Below are 27,295 nucleotides of genomic sequence, written 5' to 3'. Positions count from 1 at the left end.
TAAATTAAAAAATTAAAAAGACCTATCTCCATCTCCATGTTCACTGCAGCATTATTTACAATAGTCAAGACATGGAAACAACTTAAGTGTCCATTGATGGATGAATGGATAAAGAAAATGTGGTATATATACACAATGAAATATTACTCAGTAATGAAAAAAAAAAAAAGAAAATCCTGCCTTTTAGGATAAGGATAGGCCTTGAGGGTATTCACTAAGTGAAATATCAGAGGAAAAATCCCAAACTCACTGATTCAGAGACAACCGTGTGGTGGCTGCCAAAAGCAGGGCCAGAGAGTGAGCATAATGAGTCAAGGTGGTCTAAATGTACAAATTTTCAGTTATAAAACAAATAATTCCTGCAAATGTAATTTATAGCATGGTGACTATAGTTTATAATACTGTTTTGTATATTTGAAAGTTGGTATGAGAATATATCTTAAAAGTTCTCATCACAAAAAGAAATAATTAAAACTATATAGGGTGATGGATGTTCATTAGACTTACGGTAATCATGTGTGTGGGTCAAATCATTATATTGTATACCTGAAAGTAATGTAAAATGTTATATGGCAATTATATCTCAATTTTAAAAAATACAGATAGCAATGTATAACACAGAATCAAGAGGTGTATACCTGTGCACCAAGATCCTTCATGTAGGGCCCAAGTTCACTAAATAAATCATATCCTTGATGAAAGAAGGCCAAATGGGCATACATAAAGGATAACATCTAATTGGGAAAAAAAAGATTAGCATTTTAAAATCAAGTCTTAGATAACATTACAAAATTCTTAAAAATCCTTATCTTACCTAATATTTAAAAATTATCCCATAAGGGCCTATCAAATCTATTTAAAATTAAACTGAGTTATTTTTCATAAAAAGAGTATTTCAGAAATATCTGCAAACTGACAATAAATATTATTCAAAAGAAATTTCTAAATAGTTTAAAAGTTTAATAATGTCCCAAATTTTAGTTGTTTGAACTATATCTAGACAGATCAAAATGATCCTAGTAATACTTCAAAGAATCAAGTTTTCAGTAGCTTCACCATCTCTAGATATATTATAAAATATCAATATGACTTTCAATCAAACTCATTGGCAAAACTTTAAATTGAAAATAAGACATTAAAAGACTAAAAGGAGAAATATAAAGTACTCAAAATAAAACAATCACAAACACTTTACAACTTATTAGAGCACCAAACATAACCCATTGCAGCAGAATTAATTTTGTCCTCAAGACGCCAAAATAAAATGAGTCCACAGCCTTTGCTCTGGAGCTCCTTCCCACTCGTTCCCTAAGTCCGAAATGTCATTACCGGGATGAAATTGTTTTCCACGTTTTCCTAAACTTTACCTATTCATGATATTTTAATAAAGAAAAGCCAATTAAAACATACACAAGAAAAAACAAAGCTCACTAAAAGATTATTCTGGAATTAGACTAAGATAGTTGTACAGCTTTATGAATATAATAAAAACCACGGTTATTTTAAAAGGTAGCTACGATTACATAAAAATGTAAAATACACCAGTACATCAAAATGCATAAGCACATTAAAAAATAAACAATAAACTAAAAAAAACACATAACAAAGGGTTAATAGTCTTAATGCATAAAAAAATGTTACAAATCAGTATGAAAAAGTGAACACTTCAACAGAAAAACATACAAAGGACATAAATAGGGAATAGAAATGAACAAAAAAATATGGAAAATATTCAAATTCATTTGTATTAAATCAGGCAAAAGTGAAAAATCAGATCACACTATCTACTTAGTTGTGGGTAGAGTGGGGGAAGTAATATCCAGTGTTGGTAAAATGTGGAAAAACATTCTATTCACACACACTTCTAGTGGAAATTTGACAGTATTTCTTAAAAGTATTAATAAATACTTAAATCCTTTGACTAAGTAATCTCTTGTCTTAAATATTTCCTAAGGAAATAATCATATAATTCATTAGTACGATCATTATAATGCCATACTTTAATGTAAAAAATATGGAAATTATTTAAAAATCCATTAATGGATAAAGTTAACTTATGGTATATTCAGTCAGCAAATCATGACCAGCAAACTATATCTATCTTTACTACCTGTATTTTGATGGCTTATGAGTTAATAGTTTTTACATTTGAAATGGTTGGAATAAAAACATAAAATTTGTGATGCATGAAAATTATATGAAATTCAAATTTCCATGTCCATTAAAAACTTTTATTGGAACACAGCTATGTCATTCATTCATATATTGTCAATAGCGGCTTTCTCATTAAAACAGCACAGCTGAGTAGCTGCAACACAGACCAAAGCCCACAAATCCTAACATATTAACTACCTAGTCCTTCAAAAAGAAAAGTTTGCCCATCCCTTATAAATTCACATTGTAGAGCTCTACCTGGCCACAAAGCCATCATTAATTATTTTTTATTTAATAAGGTATGATGATTTTGAAGAGTATTAATAAAAAAAGAAAGTTATAAAACAGCATACAGAAATTATTCCTATTTTCTTCAAAAGAATTAAATGCAATTAATAAATAGGTATGTTCCCATATACATACATACATACATACATACACACACACACATAGAAAAAGAGAAGACAAATATATCATATAAACCAAGATATTAATAGTGGTTCTCCCTTGGTAGTAGGATTTGTAAGTATCTTTATTTTTCTCTTCATACACTTTATTTTCTGATTTTCTACAATTAATATACATTACCCTCAGACTACAAATGGAGGTAGAGATAAAGAAGTAAAATTTTCTTATCTGATAAGAAATAACAAATATATAAACACAGAATTTAGGAAAAAGCTAGACAGGGACAAAGATGATGAACAATTGAAGTATACTCTTTCAGAAAAATAAAAAACATCAGTGAACAAAGTCAGAGACAAAAAATTACTTTTAAGGTTCTCAAAATATAAGTGAAATGCCATGTCACCACCATTCTCTGATCACTTCCTTGTTAGCTTTAAAACAAAAAATAGGCAAAAAAGAAATTAATGTCAACATGGGTGTAGAGACTAAGAAAAAAAAAAGTAATTCTCAATTTTCATCCTATTTGTTTTCTAAATGCACACTAAAGAACAAACCAAAAGGTTTATACATCAGCAACGGCCCAAGGGGGGAAAGTCTCTCTCTCTCTTTTCTTTAAGGTGAGAGGAAGGAAGATAGTGAGGCAGACTCCCACATGCACCTCAACCAGAATTCTTCTGGAGCCAATGCTCAAGTGCTGAGCTATTTTTAGCACCTGAGGTTCAAGCACTAAAAAAAAAAAAGAGAGATTCTCAGCCCCTGGGACTACACTTGAACCAACTGAGCTGCCTGTGGGAGGGGAAGAGGGAGAGAGGGGAAAGAAGGAGGGCTAGAGAAGCAGAAGGTCCCCTTTCCTGTGTGCCCTGACAGGGAATCAAACCAGGACATCCATATGCTGGGCTAACTTTCTATCCACTAAACCACCATCCAGGGCCAAAATATTCTCTAAATGCTGATTATTTATGTATGCTCTCATTTCTAAAATATTTCTATTTAGCCTGACCAGGCGGTGGCGCAGTAGATAGAGCGTCGGACTGGGATGCAGAGGACCCAGGTTCAAGACCCCAAGGTCGCCAGCTTGAGCGCGGGCTCATCTGGTTTGAGCAGAAGCCCACCAGCTTGAACCCAGGGTCGCTGGCTTGAGCAGGGGGTTGCTCAGTCAGTGAGGGCCCGCGGTCAGGGCACATATGAGAAAACAATCAATGAACAACTAAGGTGTTGCAACGCTCAATGAAAAACTAATGATTGATGCTTCTCATCTCTCTCCCTTCCTGTCTGTCTGTCCCTATCTGTTCCTCTCTCTCTGTCTCTCTCTGTCACAGAAAATTAAAAAACAAAAACGACATACATTAATAACTATAAGATGGAGACAAAAAAGTAGATGACATAAAATAATTACAAAAAGGTAAAGAGATTAATTGTGAATCTGGGACAAATAAACATGCATGCACACACACATATATCATTTTTTTAAACAAATATGCACATGTAGTTTATATTAAAATATTTAAAACATCATTTCAACAAATATCTTACTGATTTTAGGATTTCTGATCTCCTTTTTGATTGAAGGACATTAATCTGAGGAAAAATACACTTGGTTAATCATCCAGACAAACTTTAAAAAACTAATCCATAATACAATATTGTAAAAGTTGCTTATTCTAATGTTTTAAATTTTTTCCTGAAAAGTAAATAAAAACAAGGTTTAAATTTTTCATCCTTCCACCTACTTTTGGTGAAAATAGTAAGACAAACATACCAATGAAACTCTCATCCATTTTCGATCTCAAAGAAAAACTGGCTGGGTATAAATCATAATATTGAAGTGCTAAAACTATCACTTTGATAGATATTTGAATTTCTAAGAATTCCATCATTACCCACTCCCCTTATCTCATTTGCTCATCAAGACCCTTCAATATACACCCTAATGTAAACTGTGATCACTTGTACCATGACCACCAACCACCATCATATCTCTTCTAGACTGCTGCAACAGTCTATGAACTAGTGCTTCCACTCTTGACTCCCTACAATCCATTCAGCAACCAGAGTAATCTTTCTCAAATGTAAGTAAGATCATGTTTCATCTGTAAAACCTTCCAATTCTTTATCACAGCCTTCACGGCCTTTTGTGATGTTGCCCCTGCCTACCTCTCCAACTACTTTTCTAGCACTTTCCCCCTTTTTGTGGTCCAACTACAACCTAAGACTACTCCTACCCCAATGTATGCACACCAGTTGTTCTAACTTCATGTCATGATTCTCTGCCCTAATGAGCACAGAGCTTTATCTTACCAATAAGGTAAGAATAAATGCTATCTCCTCACAAAGGTCTAAAGAAGGCCTGTATACACTCTGTAATACATCAACCCTATTTATTTCTTCATAGCAATCATATCTACCTTATATTTCCTTACTTATTTAGGTCTTCTCCCAGCTAAAGTATAAGCTCTGTAAGATCAGGACCTTGCTTTATTCTCGGCTATAGTCTCCAAATGGTACACATGAAGCACTCAATAAATATTTGTTAAATATTTTGTGTTATCTCTCCTAACTCTAGAAATTCATAACATTTTTTGTCTATTGTTATTTATAAATTTAATAAAATTTTTATAACAAAAGAATGATTTACTTTTTGCTAATATTGTCAAAAGACAGTTATTATAGAATACCTGCCTTTTTTTTTTTCCTTCATTATTAATTTTAATGCAGTGACATTGATAAATCAGGGTACATATGTTCAGAGAAAACATCTCCAGATTATTTTGACATTTGATTATGTTGCATTCCCCTCACCCAAAGTCAAATTGTCTTCTGTCACCTTCTATCTGGTTTTCTTTGTGCCCCTCCCCTCACCCCACCCCCGAATACCTGCCTTTTTAATAAGTCCTTTTTACTGAGTATCTGCCTGTTGATGAGAGCTTTAAAATTATAAAATTTTAAAACAGACCAAGAAAAATCCAAATAGCTTAGCTTAACTAAGCATTAGTTTCTTCTGCTTGTCTCTTTCAAGGTCTATTCAGTTTTCAGAACTAAAATACTAACTTTTTTTTTTTTTTGTATTTTTCTGAAGTTGGAAATGGGGAGACAGACAGACTCCCACATGCGCCCGACCGGGATCCACCCGGCATGCCCACAGGGGGCGATGCTCTGCCCATCTGGGGCGTTGCTCTGTTGCAACAAGAGCCATTCTAGCACCTGAAGCAGAGGCCACAGAGCCATCCTCAACGCCTGGGCCAACTTTGCTCCAATGAAGCCTTGGCTGCAGGAGGGGAAGAGAGAGACAGAGAGGAAGGAGAGGGGTAGGGGTGGAGAAGCAGATGGGCGCTTCTCCTGTGTGCCCTGGCCAGGAATCGAACCCAGGACTCCTGCACGCTAGGCCGACGCTCTACCACTGAGCCAACCGGCCAGGGCTTAAAATATTAACTTTCAAATGCTCTAAAGCAGAGGCTACAGATAACCTATTATTCAAACTCTGAAAAATGTTAAAAGTGCCTTTGTTTTGTTTTTTGGTTTTGTTTCCTTTTTTTCTTCTCCCATCTGGCAATGAAAAACAGCATTTACTGTGTGTGTATGGGGAGGGGGTAATTCTAATATTTAGAGACGCTAAAGCATGACAAACTTTTATAAGACTGGATGTTTATTACTTACTATTCTCTAAATTAAACCTTTTGGCCATATCATAAAATGGTACAGTTCTCATCAGAAAAATCATTGGAAAACTGATTGGAAAGTGAGACTCCTAACTTAGAATAACTGGATGAACACCAAAGGAAATGAATAATTTATAATATGTAATTTGAAAATAATGAATATTTTAGGCTGAATCCTCCTACCCAAATTAAATTTAAAAATAAGCCATTTGTTCTTTCAAAAAAAATGCCTATTTTTTTCAACCACTAGACTAGATGGAAGGGATATACTTGAGGAGTAGAAAAGACATATAAGTAATTTAAATAAATTAGTTCAGTGCTCCAACAGCAAAGTGTATGACAATATTAATGCAGCACAGCAGAGGCAGATGAACAAGGATTCATTTTGCCTGAAGAAGTTCGAGTGACTGATCACAGAACAAAGAATGAATTAGTAACAGGGTTAATAAAATCATGCAAGAAAGACCAACTACATGAAAACATCTCAATATTCTAGATAAGAAACAATAAGAGCTGATGTTAGGCCTACAGCAAGAGTGAGAAAGAACAGATACAGGAAATACGCCAGGAGGGGGTGGAGACAGGGAAGGAGCAGAAAGAAAATCAAATGAAGGGTGAAGGAGGACGGTTTGACTTTGGGTGATGCGAATATAACCTAATCGAATGTCAAAATGATGTGGAGATGTTGTCTCTAAATCTATGTGCTATATATAGTTGACCAATGTCACCCCATTAAAGTTGACTGTCTAAATAAAACTATTTAAAAAAAAAGAAAAAGAAATATATAGAACTTTCCAAGGTAGTTTTGGTTGTTAACTATAGTAGCTGTGGATATTGAGAATATCTGATATAATTCTCCAATTTTAAACTTCTATAATTTAGAGGGTGATACCATTCAGTTAGGTAAGAACAAAAAGAAACTGTTTGGGAGATTTTCATTTTTGGACACAAAAAGAATAAGGTACTTCTGTAAAAAAATAATTTGTCATCTTTTTATGGTGGTAATTCAAGCAAGGGGCATGATGAGACTGTCAGAGAAATGATAAAGTCAGAAAAGACAAGGGCCAAAGATAAAATCCTGTAAAAGAGATTGAAAAGGTGAGCAAAGGACAGAAATCCATGGCAAAAATGGAAAAGACAGATTATCTAAAAGTGATTTGCGATAAATCAAGACATAAGTATGTTTCAAGAGAGTATAGCCTACATTTTCAGTGAAAAACAATATCCAAGATGGTGAAAAACTAAAATGTATCTAATGAAGAAGACCTTCTTTGCATCAGCCATTTCAGTGGAATGGGGCAGGAAAACTGCAAACTTGTACTACCGCTATGAAGAGGTATGAATGTGGGATAGGTCACAGGAGACAGGAAAGTCCATTTTAGACAACTTTCATTAACAAAGGAAGTCTACTTCATTTAAAAATTTTAACTTCAACTCAACTGAATGGGAACTTAATTTTTAAAATCTTAAAGTCATTTTCTACTGTTTTGCAAAGCTATCTGAGTAGTTTTTAATCACTAACTTGTATATTGTTATTTATATATTATTTAAAGAAATACCTTTATTATATGCGGCTTAAGTGTCTGTTTGTCTCCGATAGCTTATTGGTTGCTTGCGTAACTGTACTAGCCAATGGGGTGAAGTTGCCACGGCATTCAAATAGTCCTGCCTTCTGGCATGCCACCTCACAAATTGAGGTTAAAGATTGGAGCAATTAGCCTGACCAGGCGGTGGCGCAGGGGATAGAGCGGCAGACTGGGATGCGGAGGACCCAGGTTCATGACCCTGAGGTCGCCATCTTGAGTGCGGGATAATCTGGTTTGAGCAAAGCTCACCAGCTTGGACCCAAGGTCGCTGGCTCAAGCAAAGGATTTCTCAGCCTGCCAAAGGCCCACGGTCAAGGCACATATGAGAAAGCAATCAATGAACAACTAAGGTGTCGCAAAGAAAAACTAATGATTGATGCTTTTCATCTCTCTCCATTTCTGTCTGTCCCTATCTATCCCTCTCTCTGACTCTCTCTCTGTCTCTGTCTCTGTAAAAATAAAATAAAAAGAATTAAAAAAAAAAAGATTGGAGCAATTATTATGCTGTTAAGAAATCTTAACACCAGAAGGGGTCTTTGCAATGGTACAAGACTAGAGGTTCTCCAATTGAAAAATAATGTCATAATAGCTAAGTCTTTGCTCCTCTAAAGGTGAAATACATGTCATTCCAAGAATTGATTTGGCTCCATCTCAAACAGGGTTGCCGTTTCAAATGAGACGTAGACAATTTCCTGTAAAACTTGCCTTTGCTATGACCATCAATAAGTCTCAGGGCCAAACGCTTAAGCGTGTTGGCATTTTTTTACCTGAGCCTGCATTTGGACACGGTCAACTTTATGTTGCCTGTTCAAGAGTTCGTGAAAGAACAGACGTAAAATTAAAAATAATTGATGGTCCTCTGCAAGGCGAGCTTAAAAATGATGGAAAGACCTACACAAGAAATGTTGTGTACAAAGAGATCTTTGACATGTGAATTAACATTTTATTATTTAAATCACCTTTATTTATTGAGCTAGCGGTGGCTCTTAAGAAATGTACTGCTAGTGGTTTCCTTCATTGCATTCTACTTTAAGCAATTAAGCAAGTAGAAGGGGGAAACCCCGTGGGGCAGTAAGCAAAGGGGTGTCCTCGCCGCCTGCCCTGGGTAATTCAGTTTGAATTAGCAGACACCTTTGCACAAATCATTTTAATTACAATTTATAATATCTAGAACAGCGGTCATTTCGTATGACCGCCGGACTTTCTAGTTCTTTGATAATCATTTAGTCAACAATCTCTGGGACTCACTGATGTTTTATAAAATGAGATTTACAAAAACTACAGTGTGTCCGTAAAGTCATGGTGCACTTTTGACCGGTCATAGGAAAGCAACAAAAGACAATAGAAATGTGAAATCTGCACCAAATAAAAGGAAAACCCTCCCAGTTTCTGTAGGATGATGTGGCAGCATGTGCGCATGCGCAGATGATGACATAACACTGTGTATACAGCGGAGCAGCCCACAGCCATGTGGACAGTACAGAGGAAAGTTCAGTGTGTTCTGTGGCTCACTAAATCCGAATCCATGACAAAAGTGCAACGTGAATATTGGCGCGTTTATAACGAAGCGCCACTACATAGGAATAACATTACTCGGTGGGATAAGCAGTTGAAGGAAACCGGCAGTTTGGTGGAGAAACCCCATTCTGGTAGGCCATCAATCAGAGACGAGTCTGTAGAAGCTATACGGGATAGCTACCTAAGGAGCCCTAAAAAGTCTGTGCGTGAGCCCACATCGAACTGCACTGAATAGGTATGAAACTGGGAGAGTTTTCCTTCTATTTGGTGCAGATTTCACATTTCTATCATCCTTTGTTGCTTTCCTGTGACCGGTCAAAAGTGCACCATGACTTTACGGACACACTGTATTTTACTAAACTTGAAAGCTTTAAACTTCCTGATCTATATAGGGACACACAATATACACGTGAAGGAATGCATAATATGTGCCTTCATTTTTCATTTCTCTCAAATTTCTTTAGAGACCTGTCACCTTCAAATTGGTTTCAATTCTACATTGGACCAGAAGATCACAGGCAATTTACCAAAAACTTATCTCTAGTTTTTTAAAAAAGTAGCACCTAGGCTCTGGCCACATGGCTCAGTAGACAGAGCACCATTCTGGCGTGCCAAGGTCATATGCTCCATCCCCAATCAAGACACAAGTGAGAAGCAACCAATAAATGCACAACTAAGTGGAACAACGAGTTGACGCCCCCCCCCCCCCCCCCCGCCCAATCAATGGGGGAAAAAAGCAGTGCCTAATGCAAAACATGAGAACACTACTTATTTTCATTTGGCAACATGGTGATCCTCAGTACCACTAGAATTTAAAAAAATAATCAGAAATGTGACAAAATATCTGTATACAAAGATATTATCATTTAAAATGATTGAAAATTACATTTTCATTATTACCAGTAAAACTGCCAACACTAAAAATATCTCATAACCAAATATTAGTTAAATTGACACAGCAACTCTACAAAATAAAATATAGGAATTAAAAAATGCTTTTTACAACATTTAAAATTGGGGAAAATATAATGTTAACTGAAAGGGGGGAGAAATCACAACCAAAGTTATACACGGCCATATATAGATTTATAAACAACTGAAATTTTTTCACAAAAATTTGGTTTAATTTTAAACTAGAAACAAACAAAAAAGCACTATGATTAATTCTTTTCAGTACAATCACTCAAAAGTAACTACATGTTTAGTAAGCTTTTTGGAAAATACATAATGAATATACCTGAAGTACGTAGTCAAGGGCTATGTGTCTAAAACATTTTCTTGTTGCCGTCAGAATGTTTGTGGCTTCTTCAACTTCATGTTGTTTGTTTCTCTGTACTTGAGCATTTTTTACTAATGCATTTTCTTTCTCTTCACTGACTTTTTCAAATTGCTTCTTGGCATCTTTGAATTTTCTAAGATCCCTAAAAAAATAAAAACAGGGAAGCCTTTATAAAACTTTCTTGATCAAAAATTTTAAACATTTAGAATTTAATTTTTATGTTTCTCTACTTATTTGATTCACTGTGAAGTAACACTCAATAGCTCTTCCAACAACAATATATACTGTTTCTCAATTATATATAATTCCCAACATAGTCACCTAACATTTCCTTGCTTAAATCTATAAATTTGAGGTGAAAATAAGTTGGAAAATTAACATTACAGAAACATTAAAAGCAAAGTTATTATTTTTCCCTAAAGACAAATTCAGGGACAGGTATGATTATTTAAACAAATGATTTTTAAATAGTAATATACCTAAGAATCACCATAAGGAACTTGTTGAATACACAAATTTCAAGGCTCCTCCTCTCCCAGATATTATAATTCATTGGTCTTTGGGATAAATCCTAGATATCTGGGGTGGGAGGAGGGGTTTTAAGACACATCCTTAATTTTGCTGCTATGGGTGGTCGCAGACCACACTTCAAGGATCAACAACATACATTTCTTGTTGAAGAACTACTGGTCCAAAGGATATGACTGTTCTTTTTATTTTTTAAGTGAGAAGCAGGGAGGCAGAGAGACAGACTCCCATACGCACCCCGACGTATGGGGATCCACCTGGCAAGCCCCATACTGGGCAATGCTCTGCCCATCTGGGGCCACTGTTCCGTTGCTCAGCAACTAAACTATTTTAGAGCCTGAGGCAAGGCCATGAAGGCATCCTCAGTGCCTAGGGCAAATTTTCTCCAACTGAGCCGTTGCTGCAAGAGGAGAAGAAAGAGATAGAGAAAAGGCAGAGGGGGAGGGGTGGAGAAACAAATGGTGGCTTTTCCTGTGTGCTCTGACTGGGAATTGAACCAGGACATCCACATGCTGGGCCGATGCTCTACCATTGAGCCAACCGACCAGAGCCATGACTGTATTCTTAAAACATATACATAATGCTTTCTTAAAGAATTCTTATACCCATTAAGAGTAATAGTAAGCATTTCAGTAATCTGAAAATCTGAAATCCTTGATTCATTAATGATCATAGGTAAGTATATAACATCACTTTGCTTTTACTTTTTCTATCAGAGAAGGAGGCAAAATAACTTGAAGGCAAACAATTTTAAAATAATAAAATATACCTAAGAAAGAACTCTTGTAAGAAGCCATTAACTTAAATGTGTACATTCTATAAGAACAGTCTAAATATCTGTCTATTGTGAAATAATTTATAAATAATCTGCAAGGTATCACCTTCGCTACAATAATTCTAACCTACTAAAATGGCAGTGTATTACATTCATGTGATCTGCCACTATTTACAGCTCATAACATCTATAATTTATCCTGAATACTATATTACAATCAACTTTATCTGTAATTTTATATTCCCAGTCAGGAATTAAAAGAGAAAATCTGAATTATTAATGTGGAAAAAGGAACCAGGAAAGTTAGATTTTTTTTTTAGCTATATAGTTTCATTTTATTTCACATATAAAATGCAATGAATATGACACAAAGGCTCAGATGTAGTAAAAAAAAATATGCATTCTCATTACTCATTCTCATACATTACATTAACTTCTCTTCAAAGAAAAGACCATATTGAGACAATGCAAAACTTAATATCAACTACAACAGCTAATATTATTTCAACCACTCTTGGGGTTTGTTTTTATTTTTAAAAATTATTTCTTACATCTTTTAAATCTACAACTTTAGCTATGTACCCTGAACACATATTCACAGTATAAATATTCACTATAAAGTATTAAGTCTGATTCTTTACAGAGTAATGCTGAAAAAAAGGCAGTACTATATACATTTCACAAAGCAAACCAAAAAAAACTAATATTTTTGTAATTCATTTTCCACAATTTCTCTCCAAAATACCAACTCCCAGATGTAATAATTAACAAACTGCTTTTCTTTTTCCTTCACTGCAATTGACTTACTCTTTAACAAAGTTCTGAAGCTGTGCCTTAATTGATCTCTGAGTTTGGTCAAATAGGATCTAAAAGATAAAATATAACATTAAACAATTAGAAAAGTAAATAAAAAATAGTCAAGTAGTTCTATAATTATCACATCCCTCTAACAACTCTCCAATTTCTAATAACATCTAAATTTCTTATTCAAGACTACTAAGAAATAAGCATTTAAAAAGGAAACAAACTGCCTAACCAGACAGCAGCACAGTGGATAGAAAGCATCAGGCTGGGATGCAGAGGAAACAGGTTCAAAACTCCAAGGTCACCAGTTTGAGCATGAGCTCATCCGGCTTGAGCACAGGCTCGCCAGCTTGAGTGTGGGGTTGCTGGCTTGAGTGTGGAATCACAGACATGACCCCATGGTTGCAAGCTTGAGGACAAGGGTCATTAGCTTGAAGCCCAAGGTCACTGGCTTGAGCCCAAGGTTGCTGGCTTGAGCAAGGGGTCACTCACTCTGCTGTAGCCCCCAGGTCCAGGCACATATGAGAAAGCAATTAATGAACAACTAAGGTGCTGCAATGAATAACTGATGCTTCTCATCTCCTCCTATCCTGTCTATCTGTCCCTGTATATCTCTCTTACTCACTGAAAATAAAATAAAATAAAATATTTTAAAAAATCACATCTATTTAGAGGAAATCAGATCTACTTTAAAATTTAAATAAAATGCTCAAACAGTAGAGGAGTTCATTTCTTTGATTTTAATTCACATTTTGGAAGACAACCTAAAAGACTAATACAAATTCCACTCCATCCACAGCATGAAATTTCTTAATCTCATATATCAAAGCACACCAGATGAAAACAACTCCACAACTACAGTATATCTTAGTTAAAGGTTATTCATTTGGGAAGACATGGGGATTTAAATGCTTCTATTCCAAGTTCAAGTAAACATTGTTTCATTCTTTATTTTAAATAATTACTAATATTAAAGACAAGAACAGAATTTTATTCTTCACAATAGTTTGTCCTACTTAAAGGGTGCCACATTGTTAACTTTGATAACTCCATGTGTGGTAAATGTCACAGGTCTAGTCATAGGAATTCTAAGTACCTTCGTAATTTGTAGATATACTTCATTCAGAATTACAAACAGATGTCAGATGAACAGGCAGAAAAGTCAATATTCAGGAAAAAAGAAGAATACTAAGAGATACAAAACTGGGCGGTAGGTATAAAAAGGTTGACTACCCCTGAACTACAACATGCACCAAAAAACGGATTTCAGATTTGGAATCAGTGATGCAGAAATATATAGAAACAGTTCTAAAACCTTATGCAACAGAAAATGAAAAAAAATTTGTTCCCCAGTGATATTAGCAAATCGGATCCAACAATATTGGTACATGAAAAAAATCATACATCATGATCAAGTGGGATTTATTCTGAGGAGGTAAGGCTGGTACAATATTTGCAAATCAATCAATGTGATTCATCACATAAACAAAAGGAAGGAGGAAAACCACATGATAATATCAACAGACGCAGGAAAAGCATTTGATAAAATCCAGCACCCATTTATGATCAAAACTCTCAGCAAAGTGGGAATACAGGGAACATACCTCAACATGATAAAGGCCATCTGTGACAAACCCACAGCCAACATCATACTCAATGGGGAAAACTAAAAAGTAATCCCCTTAAGATCAGGAACAATGCAGGGGTGCCCCCTTTCACCACTCTTATTCAACATAGTTCTGGAAGTCCAAGCCACAGCAATCAGATAAGAAAAAGAAATAAAAGGCATCCAAATTGGAAAAGAAGTAAAACTATCATTATTTGCTGATGATAAGATACTGTATATAGAAAACCCTAACGTTTCAGTCAAAAAGCTACTGGACCTGATAAATGAATTCAACAAGGTGGCAGAATATAAAATTAATATTCAGAAATCAGAAGCATTTTTATATACCAACAATGAACTGTCTGAAAGAGAAATTAAGAAAACAATCCCCTTCCCTATTGCAACCAAAAAAATAAAGTACCTAGGAGTAAATTTAACCAAGGAGGTTAAAGACTTATACTTGGAAAATTATAAAACATTGATAAAAGAAATCAAGGAAATTACAAACAAGTGGAAGCATATACTGTGCTCATGGATAAGAATAAACACCATTAAAATGTCTATATTATCCAAAGCAATCTATAAATTCAATGCAATTCCTATTAAAATACCAATGACATACTTCAAAGATATAGAACTACCACAGGGACGTTCTTTCAAACCGCAAAGAAGTGCGCCTGTGGTGAGTCAGCCCATATACTTGGGAACCGCGAGCCGCCGCGAGCGGCCGCCGCGAGCCGCCGCCGCCGGGAGCCGCCGCAAGCAGCCGCGCGCGCGCCCAGTCCGGTTGAGCACCACTGACGTTCCCAGCGGCCCGCACACTGCCAGTGGGGGTCGCCGGCCACCGGTGCCCGGAGCGTGTGCCTTGGGCATTCCACGCGCCCAGGGCGCCCTGCTGGCCCGCACACCCAGGGGGCTCCATTATCCTGCGCCTGGTGCGGTCCAGCCGCCAGCGGCGGGGCTAGCGGGAGAGGCTTGGGAGATTCTCTCCATGGGCGGGGCACCTCACCCAGCCATTCAAGCTAACAATCAAGCGTTGGGGGAGGGGCGTGCGCAGGCAGCCTAAAATACCTTCGGAAGCACAGCTGCGACCCAATCACTGAAATTAGCTTAACCCATAAAATCTGTGCACCCTCGGTTCTAATTGATAAGATCTCTCTCAGTTCAGCGATCCAAGACAAGAGGCGTGATATTTTTTAGTGCCTCTCGCTAAAGGGGCGGGGGCAACTTCTGATTGATAGAGCCTCCATATTTAGGGATAAACGCTAACAAGAAGGACTTGGCAGATAATAAGGTCTATACTACACTAGTCATAAGCAGAGACTAGTGCCTCTTCTTCCCTGCAAAAACAGGCTACAAAGTGTGGAAAGCCTGGGTTGAGAGGTCCAACTAAATGATAGGCGCTGAACAGTCACCTTGACAACAATTGACTCCCACCCCCGCCTGATTACACTGGAGGCCCTGACTCTCAGAGCCTTTCCCAAAGCCTTGCACTGAGTGGGGATAGAGTGGGGATTTCCCAGCTCTTTGAGCCTCTTACTCCCCAGGCAGAAGCAGTTGCAGCCTTATAGCTGGATCACCAGGCTGCTAATTCAGAAAGGGGGGACTAGAAGAGAGAATCCAGGAAAGCAAACTCTCTCATCGTTGGACCCTGCAAACGCCAACAAGCCTTTACTTCCAGCAAGACTAAAGCCAATTATATGACATTGCCATAGAATCCCATCAACTGCAAATCCCTACCTAAGAGTGACACAGGGGCAGAGCCTGGGGTACAGAGTCACCGACCAGGAAGAGGGAGAGAAAAGAAAAAGGAAGAAGTTAACCTCTCAAAATCAAGAAAAACCCACAGACTTTACAACTTGATCCACTAATTTTTTGTTGTTGTTGTTGTTGTTTGTTTCTTCTATCTTTTTGCCTTTATTTCCTCCACCTCGGTCCTTCTATTCTCTGCCCATCTTATGCTTCCCCTTTCTTGAACTACACTACCCATGAGTGTTGCATTTTATTTTTCTTCTTCATCCTCACCCTCCTTTAAGGTTATACTCCAAAACACTTAACTCTCACTCTCTCCTCTTTTGCTTTTTTTTTTTTGTCTTGCTTTATTTTGTTTTTTTCTCTTCCTATTTTATTTCTTCCTTCGTTTTTCTCTTTTTCTTATTTTTTCCTTTCTATTCGTTTTTTCTTTTCTCATTTTACTTTCCTCCCATATAATCCTCAATCACGAACAAATTAGTTAATTTGGGACTCAAGGCTTTTTTTTGGCTTTATTTCTCTTTTTTGCTTTTGTTTTTATTTTTTTTTCTTGTTTATTTTTGTGGCATTTTGGGTCCTCCCAACCCAAGGTCTCCATTGTATTTAGTCTTCGCTCCACTTAATACAACAGATTTTTACTTATTATTTTTATTTTTTCTTCTTTATTATTCTTTTTTGGTCCTTTTTTCTGGTTCCCTCTTATCCTTCTCATTATATCTCTTAGTTGACCATCACTTACAAGCAAATCATCTTATGCTTGTCTAAGATTTTCTTCCTTTTTTTTTTTTTTTGCATTTAGTAGGTCCCTACTCCCTTTTTTTGCCCCTTGAACTCTTCACCCCAAATCAGGCCCTCCATTATAGGCACGATATTTCCCTGAGGAGGGGAGAGGAGGGAAAGAGAAGAGAGAAAAAAAGGGGGAAATAATAAATTATTACTGTTTTTTTTTTTTGTGGGGTGTTTTACCTTTTTTTTTTTCTTTTTTACTTTTTACTCTTTATTAATTCTAATTAGTGCTATCAACAAGACCACCCTCAGATGCCGATAAGAAAGAGGAAATCGAATATTATGGATACAAAAGAAAGAGAGGTAACACAAATAGATGTGGAAAAATCTATGGAGAAAAGACTTAACATATTGGAAGCCTTGGAGCTAAATGACAGAGAATTTAAAATAGAAATCTTAAAAATACTCAGAGATATACAAGAAAACACAGAAAGGCAATATAGGGAGATCAGAAAACAACTCAATGAACACAAAGAATATATTACCAAGGAAATTGAAACTATAAAAACAAATCAAACAGAAATGAAAAACTCAATTCACGAGCTGAAAAACGAGGTAACAAGCTTAGCTAACAGAACAGCCCAGATTGAAGATAGGATTAGTGAAATAGAAGACAAACAACTTGAGGCACAACAGAGAGAAGAAGAAAGAGACTCAAAAATAATAAAAAACGAGAAAGCCCTACAGGAATTGTCTGACTCCATCAGAAAGAATAACATAAGAATAATAGGTATATCAGAGGGAGAAGAGAAAGAAAATGGAATGGAGAATATACTCAAACAAATAATAGACGAGAACTTCCCAAGCCTGTGGAAGGAACTAAAGCCTCAAATTCAAGAAGCAAACAGAACACCAAGTTTTCTTAACCCCAACAAACCCACTCCAAGGCACATCATAATAAAGATGGCACAAACCAATGACAAAGAAAAAATTCTCAAGGCAGCCAGGGAAAAGAAGAGTACAACATATAAAGGAAGGCCTATTAGATTATCATCAGATTTCTCAGCAGAAACTCTACAAGCTAGAAGAGAGTGGACCCCAATATTTAAAGCCCTGAAAGAGAGGAACTTTCAGCCAAGAATACTATACCCATCAAAGCTATCCTTCAAGTATGAAGGAGATATAAAAACATTCACAAATACAGAAAAGATGAGAGAATTTATCAACAGAAAGCCCCCACTCCAGGAAATACTAAAGGGGGTTTTCCAACCAGATTCAAAGAACAAAAGAAAACAACACCACAAGTAACAGCTCCACCAAGAACACAATAAAACCAAACTTAAACTGTGACAACAAAGGAAAAAAAGGGGGGAGAGGATGGAGATTAACAGTAGCAAAGGATGATGAAGTGCAGAAATACTTATAAGATAGGGTACTACAATGAATATGGTAGGTACCCTTTTCATTACTTAATGGTAACCACCCTTAAAAAAACCACCACAAAAACACTTGACTTAAAAAAGGTAGCAACAGAGGAAAGAAGTATGGAACACAAACAAACAAAAACAAATGATAGAAAAACAAAAGAGAAGAATCAAACTAGATACAAAATTAACAGAAAGCAATTTATAAAATGGCAGTAGGGAACCCACAAGTGTCAATAATTACACTAAATGTAAATGGATTAAACTTACCAATAAAAAGACACAGAGTAGCAGAATGGATTAAAAAAGAAAATCCAACTATATGCTGCCTACAAGAAACACATCTAAGCAACAAGGATAAAAACAAATTCAAAGTGAAAGGCTGGAAAACAATACTCCAAGCAAACAACACCCGAAAAAAAGCAGGCGTAGCAATACTCATATCTAATAATGCTGACTACAAGACAGAAAAAGTACTCAGAGACAAAAATGGTCATTTCATAATGATTAAGGGGAAGTTGAATCAAGAAGACATAACAATCCTTAATATATATGCACCAAACCAAGGAGCACCAAAATATATAAGACAGCTACTTATTGACCTTAAAACAAAAACTAACAAAAATACAATCATACTTGGAGACCTCAATACACCGCTGACGGCTCTAGATCGGTCATCCAAACAGAGAATCAATAAAGATATAGTGGCCTTAAACGAAATACTAGAACACCTGGATATGATAGACATCTACAGGACACTTCATCCCAAAGCGACAGAGTATACATTTTTCTCTAGTGTACATGGAACATTCTCAAGAATTGACCATATGTTGGGCCACAAAGACAATATCAGCAAATTTAGAAAAATTGAAATTGTACCAAGCATATTTTCTGATCATAAAGCCTTGAAACTAGAATTCAACTGCAAAAAAGAGGGGGAAAAACCCACAAAAATGTGGAAACTAAACAACATACTTCTAAAAAATGAATGGGTCAAAGAAGAAATAAGCGCAGAAATCAAAAGATATATACAGACAAATGAAAATGAAAATATGACATATCAGAATCTCTGGGATGCAGCAAAAGCAGTAATAAGAGGAAAGTTCATATCACTTCAGGCCTATATGAACAAACAAGAGAGAGCCGAAGTAAACCACTTAACTTCACACCTTAAGGAACTAGAAAAAGAAGAACAAAGACAACCCAAAAGCAGCCGAAGAAAGGAGATAATAAAAATCAGAGCAGAAATAAACAAAATAGAGAACAGAAAAACTATAGAAAAAATCAATAAAACAAGGAGCTGGTTATTTGAAAAGATCAACAAAATTGACAAACCCTTGGCAAGACTCACCAAGGAAAAAAGACACAGGACTCAAATAAATAAAATCCAAAATGAAAGAGGAGAGATCACCACAGACATCATAGATATACAAAGAATTATTGTAGAATACTATGAAAAATTATATGCCACCAAATACAACAATCTAGAAGAAATGGATAAATTCCTAGAACAATACAACCTTCCTAGACTGAGTCATGAAGAAGCAGAAAGCCTAAACAGACCAATCAGCAGGGAGGAAATAGAAAAAACTATTAAAAATCTCCCCAAAAATAAAAGTCCAGGCCCAGACGGTTATACTAGTGAATTCTATCAAACATTCAAAGAAGACTTGGTTCCTATTCTACTCAAAGTCTTCCAAAAAATTGAAGAAGAAGCAATACTTCCAAACACATTTTATGAGGCCAACATAACCCTCATACCAAAACCTGGCAAGGATGGCACAAAGAAAGAAAACTACAGACCAATATCTCTAATGAATACAGATGCTAAAATACTAAACAAAATACTGGCAAACCGAATACAACAACATATTAAAAAAATAATACATCATGATCAAGTGGGATTCATCCCAGAATCTCAAGGATGGTTCAACATACGCAAAACGGTTAACGTAATACACCATATCAACAAAACAAAGAACAAAAACCACATGATCTTATCAATAGATGCAGAAAAGGCTTTTGATAAAATACAACACAATTTTATGTTTAAGACTCTCAACAAAATGGGTATAGAAGGAAAATATCTCAACATGATAAAGGCCATATATGATAAACCATCAGCCAACATCCTATTAAACGGCATAAAACTGAGGACTTTCTACCTTAAATCAGGAACAAGACAGGGTTGTCCACTCTCTCCACTCTTATTCAACGTGGTGCTAGAAGTTCTGGCCAGAGCAATCAGACAAGACAAAGAAATAAAAGGCATCCAGATCGGAAAAGAAGAAGTAAAGCTATCACTTTTTGCTGATGATATGATCCTATACATCGAAAACCCGAAGGACTCCACAAAAAGATTATTAGAAACAATAAACCAATACAGTAAGGTCGCAGGATACAAAATTAACATACAAAAGTCCATAGCCTTTCTATATGCCAACAATGAAATATTAGAAAACGAACTCAAAAAAATAATCCCCTTCACGATTGCAACAAAAAAAATAAAATACCTAGGAATAAACATAACAAAGAACGTAAAGGACCTATATAATGAAAATTACAAACCATTGTTAAGGGAAATCGAAAAAGATACAATGAGATGGAAAAATATTCCTTGTTCTTGGATAGGAAGAATAAATATAATCAAAATGGCCATATTACCCAAAGCAATATACAAATTTAATGCAATTCCCATCAAAATCCCTATGAGATTTTTTAAAGAAATCGAACAAAAAATCATCAGATTTATATGGAACTATAAAAAACCCCGAATAGCCAAAACAATCCTAAGGAAAAAGAATGAAGCTGGGGGCATTACAATACCTGACTTTAAACTATATTATAGGGCCACGATAATCAAAACAGCATGGTATTGGCAAAAAAAATAGACACTCAGACCAATGGAACAGAATAGAAAGCCCAGAAATAAAACCACATATATATGGTCAAATAATCTTTGATAAAGGGGCCAACAACACACAATGGAGAAAAGAAAGCCTCTTCAACAAATGGTGTTGGGAAAACTGGAAAGCCACATGCAAAAGAATGAAACTCGACTACAGCCTGTCCCCGTGTACTAAAATTAATTCAAAATGGATCAAAGACCTAAATATAAGACCTGAAACAATAAAGTACATAGAAGAAGACATAGGTACTAAAATCATGGACCTGGGTTTTAAAGAACATTTTATGAACTTGACTCCAATGGCAAGAGAAGTGAAGGCAAAGATAAATGAATGGGACTACATCAGAATTAAAAGTTTTTGCTCAGCAAGAGAAACTGATATCAAAATAAACAGACAGCCAACTATATGGGAACTGATATTTTCAAACGACAGCTCAGATAAGGGCCTAATGTCCAAAATTTACAAAGAACTCATAAAACTCAACAACAAACAAACAAACAATCCAATAAAAAAAATGGGAAGAGGACATGAACAGACACTTCTCCCAGGAAGAGATACAAATGGCCAACAGATATATGAAAAGATGCTCAGCTTCATTAGTTATTAGAGAAATGCAAATCAAAACTACAATGAGATACCACCTCACTCCTGTTAGATTAGCTATTATCAACAAGACGGGTAATAGCAAATGTTGGAGAGGCTGTGGAGAAAAAGGAACCCTCATTCACTGTTGGTGGGACTGTAAAGTAGTACAACCATTATGGAGGAAAGTATGGTGGTTCCTCAAAAAACTGCAAATAGAACTACCTTATGACCCAGCAATCCCTCTACTGGGTATATACCCCAAAACCTCAGAAACATTGATACGTGAAGACACATGTAGCCCCATGTTCATTGCAGCACTGTTCACAGTGGCCAAGACATGGAAACAACCAAAAAGCCCTTCAATAGAAGACTGGATAAAGAAGATGTGGCACATATACACTATGGAATACTACTCAGCCATAAGAAATGATGACATCAGATCATTTACAGCAAAATGGTGGGATCTTGATAACATTATACGGAGTGAAATAAGTAAATCAGAAAAAAACAAGAACTACATGATTCCATACATTGGTGGAACATAAAAATGAGACTAAGAGACATGGACAAGAGTGTGGTGGTTACCAAGGGTGGGGGGGGAGGGAGGACATGGGAGGGAGGGAGGGAGAGAGTTAGGGGGAGGGGGAGGGGCACAGAGAACTAGATAGAGGGTGACGGAGGACAATCTGACTTTGGGCGAGGGGTTTGCAAAATAATTTGATGACAAAATAACCTAGACATGTTTTCTTTGAATATATGTACCCTGATTTATTAATGTCATCCCATTACCATTAATAAAAATTTATTAAAAAAAAAAAAGATATAGAACTAATATTCCAAAAATTTTATGGAACCAAAAAAGAACATGAATAGCCTCAGCAATCTTGAAAAAGAAGAATAAAGTGTGTGGTATCACACTTCCTGATACCAAGAGATATTACAAGGCCATTGTACTCATAATAACAGGCATTTTAATCAATGGAACAGAACAGAGAACCCAGAAATAAATCCACACCTTTATGGACAATTGATATTTGACAAGGAGGTAAGAGCATACAATGGAGTTAAGACAGCCTCTTTAACAAAAGGTGTTGGGAAAATTGGACAGCTACCTGCAGAAAAATGAAACTAAACCACTAACTTACACCATTCACAAAAATAAACTCAAAATGGATAAAAGACTTAAATGTAAGTCGGGAATCATAAGCATCTTAGAAGAAAACATAGGCAGTAAGCTCTCTGACATCTTTCGCAGCAATATATTTGTTGATTTATCTCCACAGGCAAGGGAAATAAAGGACAGGAAGATAAACAATCCAATCAAAAAGTAGGCAAAATAAATGAATAGATACTTCTCCGAAGACGACATACAGATGGCCAATAGGCAGATGAAAAAATGTTCAACATCACTAGTCATTAGAGAAATGCAAATTAAAACCACGAGACAATGAGATATCACCTAACATGAGATATCACCTAACACCAGTCAGAATGGCGCTCATTAACAAAACAACACATAAGTGCTGTCCAGGATGTGAAGAAAAGAGAACCCTCCTGCACTGCTGGTGGGAATGCAGACTGGTGCAGCCACTGTGGAAAACAGTACGGAGATTCCTCAAAAAATTAAAAATCGAACTGCCTTTTGACCCAGCCATTCCACTCTGCGGAATATATCCCAAGAATACCATATCACTGATTCAAAAGATGAAATGCATCCCCATGTTTATGGCAGCGTTGTTTACAATAGCCAAGTTCTGGAAACAGCCCAAGTGTCCATCAGTGGATGAGTAGATTAAAAAGTTGTGGTACATATACACAATGGAATACTATGGGGCCATAAAAAAGAAGGAAATCTTACCTTTTGTGACAACATGGATGGACCTGAAAACTATTATGTTAAGTGAAATAAGCCAGGCTGAAAAAGAAAAATATCATATGACCTCACTCATTTGAGGAATCCAATGAACAATGTGAACTCAGGAACAGAATAGAAACAGAGGCGAGATCAAAGGGACCAGAGGGAAAGCAGACAGAGGGAAAGGGGATGATAAGATGGGATCAGCCCTGGCCGGTTGGCTCAGTGGTAGAGCGTCGGCCTGGCGTGCAGAAGTCCGGGGTTCGATTCCCGGCCAGGGCACACAGGAGAAGCACCCTTTTGCTTCTCCACCCCTCCCGCTCTCCTTCCTCTCTGTCTCTCTCTTCCCCTCCCGCAGCCGAGGCTCCATTGGAGCAAAGATGGCCCCAGAGCTGGGGATGGCTCCTTGGCCTCTGCCCCAGGCGCTAGAGTGGCTCTGGTCGCGACAGAGCGACGCCCTGGAGGGGCAGAGCATCGCCCCCTGGTGGGCAGAGCGTTGCCCCTGGTGGGCGTGCCGGGTGGATCCCAGTCGGGCGCATGCGGAAGTCTGACTGTCTCTCCCCGTTTCCAGCTTCAGAAAAATACAAAAAAAAAAAAAAAAAAAAAAAAAAAGATGGGATCAGAGAAGGGAGAAAGATTGGCGAAATTATATATATATATAAAACACAGCATTATAGAGAGTAAAAAAGCAAATCCTGGAGTGAAGGGGAGAGGGTATTGGGAGGGAGGGGTGCAAGGGGGATGTGAGGGGGACATGGGGGAGGGGGGATGCATTCGGGGAAACACTAGAATCTATGTAAACACAATAAATTAAAATCAATTGAAAATACATAGAAAAAAAAGATGTAAGAAATCTAACTTTGAGAGCTCCTGTCTTTGGTGCTATCAGCCCCACGAGTTCCGTTGGCTATTAAAATCCATTTATTTTCCTCTAAAAACAAAAAAACCCCACAAAGGCTATACAAGCTGTATGATTCCATTTATACAATATTTAGGAAAAGGCAAAACTAGAGAGATCGAAAAAAAGAGTCAGCAATTTCCAGTGGCAGGGGGAGGAAGGAAAGGCGGAGAAACAATGGGGTAGTCATGAAGTTAGTTTTAGTTAATGGAACTGCATCTTGCTTGTGAGTAGAGACCCAACTAAATGCAGTTGTCAATCCATAAGGAATCAGTTTAGTTGTATTTAAATTTTAAGATAATGTTAAAATATGAAGAACAGGATACATATAAACCGATTTTTTCTTTAATTTAAAAAACAAACAGCATGACTAATGAGATTGACTGAAAGACAGGTGTAGAAACATAAAAACCAACAAGAAAATACCCATAACAACATTTATGAAAATTAAGCATTTGCCTGACCAGGTGGTAGCGCAGTGGATAGAGCACCGGACTGGGATGCAGAGGACCCAGGTTCAAGACCCCGAGGTCGCCAGCTTGAGCGTGGGCTCATCTGGTTTGAGCAAAAGCCCACCAGCTTGAACCCAAGGTCGCTGGCTCCAGCAAGGGGTTGCTCAGTCTGCTGAAGGCCCGCGGTCAAGGCACGTATGAGAAAGCAATCAATGAACAACTAAGGTGTTGCAATGCGCAATGAAAAACTATTGATTGATGCTTCTCATCTCTCTCTCTCTCTGTTCCTGTTTGTCTGTCCCTATCTATCCCTCTCTCTGACTCACTCTCTGTCTCTGTTAAAAAAAAATAAAAAAAGAAAATTAAGCATTTAAATAAAGGATAAAGCAAGTGTATGGCATCATCTAGAACAGGGGTAGTCAACCTTTTTATACCTACCGCCCACTTTTGTATCTCTGTTAGTAGTAAAATTTTCTACCCACCCACTGGTTCCACAGTAATGGTGATTTATAAAGTAGGGAAGTAACTTTACTTTATAAAATTTATAAAGCAGAGTTACAGCAAGTTAAAACATATAATAATAATTACTTACTAAGTACTTTATGTCAGATTTTCGCTAAGTTTGGCAGAATAAATCTTTATAAAACAACTTACTATAGTTAAATCTGTCTTTTTATTTATACTTTGGTTGCTCCACTACCACCCCCCATGAAAGCTGGAATGCCCACTAGTGGGCGGTAGGGACCAGGTTGACTACCACTGATCTACAACATGTTCTCTAACCTCAATGAAATTATACTACTGATATGCATAACATAGGTCAATTTTGAAAAATGTATGCCAAGTCAAAGAAGTCTCCCTCTCTCCCTCTCTCACACACAACCTCTGTATTATTCCATTTATATTAAGTTATAAAACAAGCAAAACTAGGTATAGAAAAAAAACAAAACAGAACAGTCTTGCCTCAGGAGTGTGGGTTGGAACTATCTGAGAAGATGTACGAGAAAACTTCACGGGTAATAATTTTTATCTTAAGAGATTGAGGTTACAAAAACATATGCATTTGGTCCTGGCTGGTTGGCTCAACGGTAGAGCGTCGGCCTGGCGTGCAGGAGTCCCGGGTTCGATTCCCGGCCAGGGCACACAGGAGAAGCACCCATCTGCTTCTCCACCCCTCCCCCTCTCCTTCCTCTCTGTCTCTCTCTTCCCCTCCCGCAGCCAAGGTTCCATTGGAGCAAAGTTGGCCCACGCGCTGAGGATGGCTCCATGGCCTCTGCCTCAGGCGCTAGAATGGCTCTGGTTGCAACAGAGCAATGCCCCAGATGGGCAGAGCTTCGCCCCCTGGTGGGCATGCCGGGGTGGATCCCCGTCGGGAGCATGCGGGAGTCTGTCTGACTGCCTCCCTGTTTCCAACTTCAGAAAAATACCAAAACACACACACACACACACACACACACACACACACATGCATTTATTAAAATTTGCTGATTGGTAAAAAGTCATGAATTTAACTATATTTAAAATATACCTTGAATATTTTTAAATTTGTAAAAAACAAACTCAAATTACGCATGGGAAAGTATTTAGGAGTGAAATACACTGCTGTCTATAAATTATTTTTGAAATATATCAACTACAGGAGGATTGATGCATGAATAGAAAGAAAAAATGGACAATTATGTGATAAAGCAAATATATCTAGCAAGTATGTATATGAATGTTTACTGCAAAATTAAAAGAATCAGAAAAAGTCATTCCTCTTCAAAAAAAATATAATTAAAAAAAACCCTTCTAAAACAAAACGATACAAAGAGTCCTATCAAACATTAAGGAAGTGCCCTGGCCAGACAGCTTAGTTGGTTGAACGTTGTCCCAAAGCACAGAGGTTGTCAGTTTGATCAGTCAGGGCACATATAGGAACAGATATACGTTTCTGTTTCTCTCTCTCTCTCTCTCTCTCTCCCTTCTCTCTCTAAAATCAATAAAATTAAAATAAACAAAACATTAAGCAAGAAAAAGATACTAATTCTACTCAAACTCTTTCCCCAAAATCTTCTCTACCAGAAAATTTATTCATGAGAAAATTCTTATGATGGACAAAATAAAAGATATTGTAAGAAAAGAAAGCTACAAAAAAATTCTTAAGAATACATAACAATGAAACTTAACAACAATAGAAAAAGGAAAATATATCATGACCAACTGGGATTTATCCCAGAAAAGATTGATTTAAAATTCAAAAATCAATCAATATAATTTACCACATTCACAGATTAAAACAGAAAAACTATATGATCATCTTGATAGATGCAAAAAAGCATTAGACAAAATCCAACATTCATTCCTAATAAAAAAAATTATTGGGAATTCTGGAATAGAA

General features: G+C 36.7%; 1 protein-coding gene across 3 annotated transcripts in view; it reads right to left on the bottom strand.

The window, feature by feature from the left end:
- ACAP2 (ArfGAP with coiled-coil, ankyrin repeat and PH domains 2) overlaps positions 1–27,295 on the bottom strand; it is a 206,237-nt gene that overhangs the window by 58,992 nt on the left and 119,950 nt on the right. For all 3 annotated transcript variants that reach the window (XM_066240963.1, XM_066240965.1, XM_066240964.1), the window contains exons 5-8: positions 12,712–12,770; positions 10,560–10,743; positions 4,096–4,140; positions 639–734 (exon numbers count right to left, since the gene is read on the bottom strand). In XM_066240963.1, coding sequence (XP_066097060.1) covers positions 639–734; positions 4,096–4,140; positions 10,560–10,743; positions 12,712–12,770 — 384 coding nt within the window. The remainder of the gene's footprint in view (positions 1–638; positions 735–4,095; positions 4,141–10,559; positions 10,744–12,711; positions 12,771–27,295) is intronic.

The sequence above is a fragment of the Saccopteryx bilineata genome, chromosome 8, assembly GCF_036850765.1.
Source record: "Saccopteryx bilineata isolate mSacBil1 chromosome 8, mSacBil1_pri_phased_curated, whole genome shotgun sequence".
Classification (NCBI taxonomy): Eukaryota; Metazoa; Chordata; class Mammalia; order Chiroptera; family Emballonuridae; genus Saccopteryx; species Saccopteryx bilineata.
The sequence above is the reverse complement of the archived record's forward strand: the minus strand, read 5'-3'. Positions and strand labels throughout refer to the sequence as shown.